The sequence below is a fragment of the Ctenopharyngodon idella genome, chromosome 4 (assembly GCF_019924925.1).
Source record: "Ctenopharyngodon idella isolate HZGC_01 chromosome 4, HZGC01, whole genome shotgun sequence".
In the NCBI taxonomy this organism is placed as follows: domain Eukaryota; kingdom Metazoa; phylum Chordata; class Actinopteri; order Cypriniformes; family Xenocyprididae; genus Ctenopharyngodon; species Ctenopharyngodon idella.
Window position 1 is genome coordinate 1202507 of NC_067223.1, and position 9994 is coordinate 1212500.

General features: G+C 38.0%; 1 protein-coding gene across 8 annotated transcripts in view; it reads left to right on the top strand.

The window, feature by feature from the left end:
* Positions 1 to 1031: 1031 nt before the first annotated feature.
* The window catches only part of fgd6 (FYVE, RhoGEF and PH domain containing 6), a 30896-nt gene continuing 21933 nt past the window's right edge, over positions 1032 to 9994 (top strand). Inside the window, exons 1-2 of one of the 8 annotated variants that reach the window (XM_051890040.1) lie at positions 1032 to 1289; positions 3612 to 5634. In XM_051890040.1, coding sequence (XP_051746000.1) covers positions 1280 to 1289; positions 3612 to 5634 — 2033 coding nt within the window. In that variant the 5' untranslated portion in view covers positions 1032 to 1279. Of the gene's footprint in view, positions 1290 to 1317; positions 1539 to 1632; positions 2174 to 3602; positions 5635 to 9994 lie in introns of those variants that run through there. The other 7 variants (XM_051890039.1, XR_007929655.1, XM_051890036.1 and 4 more) reach the window with 7 other exon arrangements.

Here is a 9994-nt window from a genome sequence, read left to right on the forward strand (position 1 = left end):
GCTACATGCCGACATCCACTGGGCTGTTGGTCTTGATTTTACAACATTGTTACTTTCTAGTATGAGGAAAATATTATAAAATATTATTAAACAAAATGTAGGTTTAATAACATTTCCTGATTTTAATGAATTTAATTTTTTTTATTTAATTTTTTTAGACATTTATTTATTTAGTTTTCTTTCTTTTATTTTAATTGTATTTATACTATTTATTTGGGTTTTGTATTTTATTTGTAAATTGTTTGTATTGTTATACATTAGCATTACATCATGTTTATAAAAATACACAATAATATACTTCAATATACACAACTATATATTTCAATAAACACAGTAGCCCAGTATATATATATATATATATATATATATATATATATATATATAATAAGATTTGAGTTCAGTGAATACAGTCGGATGGATGTAAAGCCTACTAATTTCAAATGCCCCAATGAGGAATAATAATTAATTTCTGTATGTTTTTTTATGTAACTTTAACATGTCATATATCCTACTACATCTGCTTTTTATTCTTGCCACAAACAGCATTAGGAACATCTACTTTCTGTTCTCTGTAACTCTCAAGAAGTGGATGTTCGATTCGCAAAAGAATTTTTCTTTGGAATCGGATCCTTTTAATGAATCTGTGGAACTGAATCGCAATAGACTGAACTTTGCCTTAAAATCGGTTGATCTTAAAAATGAATATGAACTGTTAATGAACTACTGTAAATAAATATATACACGTTGCTAAAACAGTAACCATATTCGGTTGTTGTGATTGTGAAATGCGCACGTTAGGCTGAAATTATAATGTGGCCAATATGGGAGTCCAAACAATGTGCATTCGTGTATCTTGAAGAAACCATTATTTATTTGACATAATCAGACACATCCACTGTTTATTTATTGGTGAAATGAATAACTGAATCGGTTTGTTGAAAACATTACTGTTCAATGAACCGACTCGTTAAATGATTCGGACTTCCCACCGCTCCAACAGTGAGATCGCCTCTAGCGGCGGATCATGGAAGTTTTTATTGAATTCTTTGACTGGACTTCGCCGTTCCAGCTTTACAAAAGCGGTGGCAAAAACCATGGAAAGCATGGAACTCATTCCGACTTACTAGAAATACAAAGAGTTTGGATGATCTTTTGAAGATACCGAGTTGTCTTTCCCTCTAGGACTTGCAATGGCTCCTGCTAGAAGAAAAGATCTGAATCTGAGAGAACTGTGCTGAATGCAGCTCATTCATGGAGTAAAGAGAGTCGTTTGGGGATCATGAGTACAGGTTAGTTTCCTGGATGAATAAACATCAGCTACTTCTGTTGAACAAGCAGTCCAGGCAGGGAAGAAAGAAATGTAGGGCATGTATGGTAAAATGTTGCAATATTTAACGGTTTCATTAGAATATTTCCAAGTGTTGCAACCGGTGGAACTTTAATGAAGTCGCAGCTTCAGTGTTCCTATTCTCTGTTAGACGCTAATCTTGTGCTAACGGGACGAATTGTCCACAAGAAGATATTCCTGGATGAAGAAGGTAAGGAACGATGTGGTTGTGATTTATTTTGGCATCTTTTTCACCGCACGTTATTCGCAAAAGCTGGAACCTGAAGGGATATTCTATTTTCAGCAGTATCCAGGTTTTCCCCCCAGACATATATATGGAAGCTGCACGGGATACTTTGATTTGACTTAAATCTTTTGTTTCAACTTTTCTTTATTTCCTTTCCTCGTTCCTTCGGTTATCACACACAGATAACGATTTTAGGGCGAGTTTACTTTTTCTTTGTTCTCTTCAATCGATATGGACACTGTTATGGAGGGTATAACCAAAGAGAATAAAGAAAAGTCCCGTGATTTTTTTTTTCCACTGCTGTAAGGAACTCTACCACCACAATACATCCGCCTGATGACTCCGTCTCGCGTGCTGATGCGAAAGCAGGGATTTCAGCGCGAGGCAGTTCGCGAGCTCTGTTCCCTGATCCGGAGCTCGAGCACGGGCCCGCAAGACGCTCCGAACTAAAGCACGAGCTCCGGATCAGAGAAAAGAATGAGCGGAGGAGGGCGCCTCCGGGATTAGTCTTGGATTGCTTCCCTTGGAATGGGAAGACTACATTTCCTCAAGAGAGCATCAACAAACCCAAGTTTTCCCCATTCGAAAGCGCTATCTAGGTGAATTCAGCAAAGCCACCACAATTATTTTCTTTTTCTAATTGCGACATCTATAAAAGTAGAGGTCTGAAATCAAAATATTCCATTATAATATAACGCTTTTCTGTACAAAACTTTTCTATGGTAACCATAGTTTCCTCGTTGATACTGTACAACTAACAAATTAAAATAGGATCTACTTCCACCATGTAAAATCTTAATGATCTTTCTGGTACTTCAAATTATTTTTTATGACTGTAACAAAGTGACAATAATTGTAGTAACTGCATTTTGTAGCAAATTAGGGTGTTTAGCTACTATACACTGATACACTTACAGAATATACCTACACCTGCCATTAGTTTTGAGCATAGCAACATTTACACTTTTTATCTGTAACTGAATATCTAATATAGATTATATTATATAAACTAAAGAGAAACATATAAATATGAATATTTAAAATGAAATGTCCTCACAGAAGTTAAAGGTTCATTGTAAAAATACGCCTCCTTTGTAAAGTGTTTACACCAATGTCTGATACTGTAAGATATATTATAAGAGAACATGTATAAATCAGGCAATATCAAAGCCATCCTTCACCTAAATTTTACCTGCAATTAAGCTCAACAACATTACATTTGTTTAGGAGAAAATTACAGGGTTTTTTTTTTGTTTTGTTTTTTATTTAGGTTACCCTAATCATGCTTATATTTTCTCTGTTATGACTGTGATATCCAAACCGTGAAGTAATAGTTTGGGATTTAGTAGCTAGCACCAGAAAAACAAAATGGCTAAAACACTTAATACCTGTGTGATATGTAAAATTGGTTATTTTGTCATCATTGCAGCTGTCATCTTTTACGATTCAATAAATGGAGCTGACAGTTAATTTGAAACTGTCCTATATTCTCAGTTCATTCTTGAATGCAATTTGAATGCTCATCAACATCAAAACATAGGTGAATACCTCTAAAAGTGTTAAACCAAATCAAAAAAATTATTTCTTGGTACATAAACTCTTATATTTTCATGTCTGTAGACTGCCTGTTTAGATTCTCAAGAATCATGGAATTTTTTTGTAAGGTCTGTAAAAGGAAAGCTCTGAAATCTCAATGATAATCTACTATGATGATCTAAACATAACACTCATTAAATTTGATTTGTAAAGAAGTATTTTGAAGCCACTTTTTAGAATGCTGTACAAGAATTTGCAATTCAGCATTATTGAGACTGAGGATAAAATCTTGATCTGATAATTGGACCTTCAAGCAAAGAATCCAATAAATCAAAACTAGTTTTGATATGCATATATATGCTGATGTTTGTTTCAAAGCTACATTTCAATCTTGACCTCAGTTGTGACCCATCGTGTTCAGCTGTGTGTATGTGGTATGCAAGTCTATTCATGGAATTCATGTAGTGCCCCCCTCTTCCTTCTCTGTGTGAGTTTATGTAGGAATGAAGAAACCACCGGTCGCCCCCAAACCCAAGCTGGTTCAGTCGCAGAAACCATCGCCTCCCCCCATCGCCCCAAAACCAGAGATCCTGCTGCCTTCACCCTCACCCACTGCGCACAAGAGAGGAAAACCTGCTGTCGCTCCCAAACCATGCCTGCCCAAAGCCCCTCAGAAACCTCTCCAGCCAAGACAAGATCCCTGCAAGACCCAGCATTCCCCTGTCTCCAAAAATGGGGGTCCTGCTCTACTACCCTCACACCTGTCACATTACATTATACCACCCTGTACTCAAGGTCATCATCTAGGTAACAGCAAATCAGAGGATTCTAAGGAAATATGTGGAACAGCAGAGGTAGGTGTTTTCAAAGAGGGCGAGAGCCCAAAAGAACAGTTGTTTTACAATGACACACGGGAACAATCTTCCCAATCTGAACGGGAACAATTGCATGCTCCCACAGACTCATTCCACACTTCCACAGAGGCACAGGAAGAAACTAACTCTTCTACAGTAGAAAAGGACCAGACAAGTACACAAACACAAATTATCCAGATCCCAAGACACAGTCCTACAGAACTCCTACAGGAACAATCAGAACCACAGGAGAAACAAACTAGGAACTCCATTTTTGGCTCTTGCATCAGTGACAATGTTAGTTACCCTGCACCTCCCAGCAAGCCACTCCCTGTACCCCATCCACGACGCCCTCGGAGGGCACTTCTTAGGCAGAATGTTGTGGAAATTGCACCTTCAGACACTCAAGCAGATACTCCTACAGAGACTTCTGAACACATTCAGACAGACAAATTACTAGAAAATCCCGAAAACACTTCAACAAGTCAGGCCTACACTGCCACACCTCTAAATTTATGTTCCCCTAAAGAGAACACGAATAACACAGACACTGGCTCCTCAACCAACACTGATTCTTTGCACAAAGTAGACTCTTTTCACAGCGCACATACTGAAGACATCCTTCCTGATCTAGAATCCACTCATTATTCGGTTCCAACAAATGGTGTAACTCTAGCTTCCATGAACACAGCTGCGGAGGAGGGGTCGCAACCTCCAGCTCCGCCACCTCGACAGAAATCCCTCCCACAAATGGTTGATTCCTTGTGCAAGGCCTCAACATCAGTGGACAACTTGGTTTTGCGTTGCCAGTCAGATCTTCAAGATTCCTTGGTTAGGAGTAAAGATGAGGAGGTCCAAAGCGATGATGAAGATGATGGAGCATATGGAGATTTTGCTCGATACCCAATAACTCGGAGTCTTCCTAAACAGATTAAGCTCAGCTGTGGCTCACAAGTTGCAGCTATAAGCAAGCCATCTTTGGATGGGGAGGAAAAGTCACCGAAAGTCATGCCTAAAAAGCCCCAACGAAACAGTCTTCCCGCATCTGTTGTGTTGAGGAAGCAAAATGCATCTCCACTAACGCACACCCCCCCTCCGCTTCCTAACTCCAGTCCTCCCGTATTCAGAGAACTCCCGGCACCTCCTCAGGAGAAACCTTCATGGCGAGTTGCCCTGCCTAGCATCCCTCTCTTCAGTAAAAACCAGCCGACTCGCAGTAACAGCCAACCGCAGGCTGGAGGTGTGGGAGCTGTTTTCGTCAAACAGAGGGCAAAGTCGTTTTCCTCTGCGGATCTTCAGCGAGTGGATACTGGATCTGAATCCTCCGAGCCGTTGGTGCGGTCCGATCAAACGCGACGTAGCTTGCGGAAACTTCTAGAGCTGCGTGTGTATGCACGGTTGCTTCCGAAGTTGCTTCGCAGTGGACAGTCCCTGGATTGCACTCGTACTGATGCGGAATACGAGGATCATAAAGCCACACCCATTAATCAAGTCACCCCTGGTGATGAGGAAGAAGCTCAAGGTGACAGCGAGACTGACTGTGGGGTGGAATACGAGAACGTCCCATTATACGAAGAGATTCCAGAGTACATGAACCTGCCCTGGGTCTATTCCAACCAGGATGCTGACACAGGAGTGTATGAAGTGCAGGAACCATGTGAGGTGAACAGGTCAGTTTGTGCATGCATATAAATGTATAAACAAGTCATCATTTATTTCACCATCCTGAACTACAACTGTATAATTTAAAAGACATAATAATTAATCAACATATTTTGATGTGACCAAGGGGTCAGAGTTTAGATGGTTTGCATGGTTTATTTGCTATAACTACACCATTACATTGGGTGGTTAAAGGGTTAGTTCACCCCAAAATGAAAATTATCCTGTGATTTACTCAACCTCAAGCCATCCTAGGTGTGTATAACTATCTTCTTTCAGACAAACACAATCTGAGATATATTTAAAAATATCCTGGCTCTTCAAAGGTTTATAATGGTAGTGAATGTGGGCCCGATTTTGAAGCCCATCCATCATAAAAATAATCAATACGGCTTTTTGTAAGGAAAAATATCCATATTTAAAGCTTTATAGACTAAAATAACTAGCTTCCAACAGACAACCGTACGCATACTGCGCAAGTCAACTTGCGCCACAAGAATAAACCCTGACGCAAAGTATGACGTAAGATGTAGGAGTAGCGTAAGCTTAGACGCCAGTTTACACAAATAGGGCTGTGCAACAATCTCAAGCTCCTCTTCTCTTATATCGAAATCCTCCGACATTCTCTTTAAAATTTCTAATTTTAGACTTCTAATTCGTGACCGGTGTTTTGTTTTGCTCTCTCCTCTGTTATGGGTCGGGTCAGGGATCACTCTTCTGCCCGCAAATCAATGCCTACGACCGTCTGCCTGAAGCTAGTTTTTATAGCTAATAAAGTTTTAAATATGGATATTTTTCTTACAAAAACCCATCGTTTTGCTTTAAAAGGCCTTTATTATATATGGATTATTTTTTTGATGGATAAATGCATTTTTTCTGGCTTCAAATTCTTGAGCCCCATTCTCTACCATTATAAAGCTTGGAAGAGCCAGGATATTTTTAAAATATATCTCGGATTATGTTTGTCTGAAAGAACAAACCTAGAATGGCCTGAGGGTGAGTAAATCATAGAATAATTTTCATTTTTGGGTGAACTAACCCTTTAAGGGGCTGTTCACATGTAGTGTCTTTTGTGTGCTCAAGTTCATTATTTTAAATGTAGACACGTGACAAGCATGCTCACCTCGTATTTTCTAGATGCGTCTATGAAGGAAAGAAGAAAGGGGCGCAGCGTTTTTAGACACGGCTTGAACGATCCCTAAGACTACATTGATCAATCAGATATAATTTAGGATTTCTAATCAGCTAGTAGAATATCTGAATGTATCAGATATACAGTAGTTGCAGATACAGTGGAATGGCTTAAAGGGTTAGTTCACCCAAAAATGAAAATAATGTCATTTATTACTCTCCTTCATATCGTTCCACACCCGTAAGACCTTCGTTCATCTTCAGAATGCAAATTAAGATATTTTTGATGAAATCCGATGGCTCAGTGAGGCCTCTATTGCCAGCAATGTCACCGAACTTCTCTAGATCCATAAAGCTACTAAAAACATATTTAAAACAGTTCATGTCAGTACAGTGGTTCTACCTCAATATTATAAAGCGACGAGAATACTTATTGTGCACCAAAAAAACAAAATAACGACTTTTCAACAATATCTATTGATGGCCGATTTCAAAACACTGCTTCGAATCTTTTGTTTCGAATCAGTGGTTCGGATCGCGTGTCAAACTGCTGAAATCACGTGACTTTGGCACTCCGAATCACTGATTCGAAACAAAAGATTCGAAGCAGTGTTTTGAAATCAGCCATCACTAGATATTTTCATTTTTGGGTGAACTAACCCTTTAAAGGTTTAATAAGGGATTGATTGGTGCTTTTGCTCAGGCCATGTTTATAAATGACAGTATATATTCATATCTCTGGGACCTTTCGTGATCAAATGCCTACAACATATTAAAAGCCTGTTCACAACAAGATAACTATGACACTAACTATATTAGCATCCACACCAACGGATGAGAACATTCTGTTTGTGGTAAGCACATACTGCAGTTATGTCATCTGATGCTTTAAATGCTTAAGCTCTTTAAAGCTGGTGTATTCTGATTGACAATGTTTTTATCATTCATCAGCTGAAAAAAAAAAAACATTCCTCTGTCTTTGTTATAGCTGTTATGTTGTAGACTTTTCTATTCTCATAGAATTAGTTTGATTATCAAAACATCATAGTTATCGATATAGTTATCGCCCTTGGTGTGAATGAATGTGACTCACAGAGTAACTCCAAAATGACAAAATCTTGATCACATAACATGATGCACTTTTTGGTTTTAGCTGTTGTGATTTGTTAGCATCAACATTTAAAAGCTACTGAGCAACAAATATATAGCCTATATATTTTAATGTGCACTATGTTGGTTTGGTCTGTGTGGTCATGGAAGTGTGTGTGTGAGAGGGTTACAGTCCACTCTTTGAGTCCAGGTTGGGCTGTTTTCCTGTGGGTTATTTTCAGTGGCCAGAGCAGGAAATGTCTGTAGAGGAGAGAGCTGAGCCACTGGAAAATAACCTTTCTGTCTCTCTCTATTTCTCCCACACTCTTTTCTCCCATTCTCAGAATTTTCAATTGAGATCTTCTGGCTCACAGCTATGCTTTGTCATTACAACATTTCCAACACAGTAGCAAAAATCATGTTATGTCAGTAAAACATGAATCATCTTATTCTGATTGCAAATACACAAACTGCTGACTGTTTCACTGACCTCATTATAAAACATCACAGCCCACGGCTAATTTTTCTCAGCAGTAAGTGCTTTTGTAATGAAGTTTGGTTTTATTTTTGGAATTCATATGCAAGCGCAGCTTATTTTTTGTCTGATTTCACGCATTTATGCAGAAGCCTTTAGATCAAAAATAATTTAAAGAAGATAAGAAACTAAATTTAAAAATATAAATTCCAATCTTTTGACTTGTAGTGTGTTCACTGTGATGACTGTAGACACATGGCTTGTCAGTGATGAGGTCTCAGTGCCGGTGAAAACCTAAAGCATTTGCTGAATTCGCAGTTGGTTTCCAGATGCACAGGACATTGAATCAAGTTTGTGGTCTTATGTTTGGAGTTGTCAGCAAGTTGTAACCAACAAATATTTTACAGTCATGTGGGCTAAAGCCCTTGATCACAGTAGTAATACATTATCATCTTTGATCTCTCAGTACAAAAACTGTTGTGCACAAAACAACAGAATACACTGCTTTAATACTGTATCCCACCATACAACAATGCAAATCTTTTTCTAAATAGCTGAATTTATTAAAATGACCCAGTTCAGTTTGGGAACCATTGGTTCTTAATACTGTGTGTGGTTACCTGGATGATCTACGACTGTTTGTTTGTTTTGTGATGGTTGTTCATGAGTCCCTTGTTTGTCCTGAGCAGTTAACCTGCCCAATGTTTTTCAGAAAAGTCCTCCAGTTCCTGCAGATTCTTCAGTCTTCAAGGATTTTTTGCATATTTGAACCGATGCATTAAGAGCCGGGGGGTGAAAACTTTTTGAATTTGAAATTGTACTTAATTTGTCTTCCGGGAAACATGCAAGTATCTTCTGTTTCTTCCGAAGAGCAGTACTAAATGGGGGAAAAAAAAAAAAAAAAGATATTTTAACAAAATAAGAAAAATGTGGACATCTTCATCCTGTTCAAAAGTTTTCACCCCCCCCCCCCCCCCCCCCCCCCTATATATATAAATATGGGGTGGGCGATATGGCAAAAATATCATATCACGATTTTTTTCAGGAAAATCACAATTCACTATTTTAGAACGATTCTTCATGTTGTTTTTACTATTTTGCAAGTGACTGAGCATTACAGCCAAATTAATTTCCCTATTTTAAAAACAAAGCCTTACAAAATAACAAAATATAAAAAATATAATTAAAAAAATGGCAGACATTTAGGCCAAAGTGGCGAAGATAAAAATCTTTGTCATTGTTTTATCTTTATCAAAAAAGAAGAAAAACATAGGCTACACATCATACAAATGAAATTAATAAAATGCTTTATTTTTTCAGTTACAGTAGGTGTATTTAACAGTAGCATTCAAGTAAAAAATTAAATGAACAAATATAAAAATAAAACACTAGACTTCACTGTATAAATTATACATTGATTCTTAATAAAGCTAATGTATTAAAGTTCTCAGTCAAGAGCAGTGGGTGATTTTCTCTTTAGGGATAATTAGGGATAGTTACCCCCCCCCCATCATAATTTACTCTGTCAAGTTGTTTTAAACCCTAATGAGTTTCTTTCTTCTGTTGAAAATAAAAGTTATTTTGAAGAATGTAACCAGACAGTTGCTGGTCCACAGTGACTATGTTTTTCCTACCATGGAAGTCAATAGAGACCAGCAACTGTTTGGTTAACC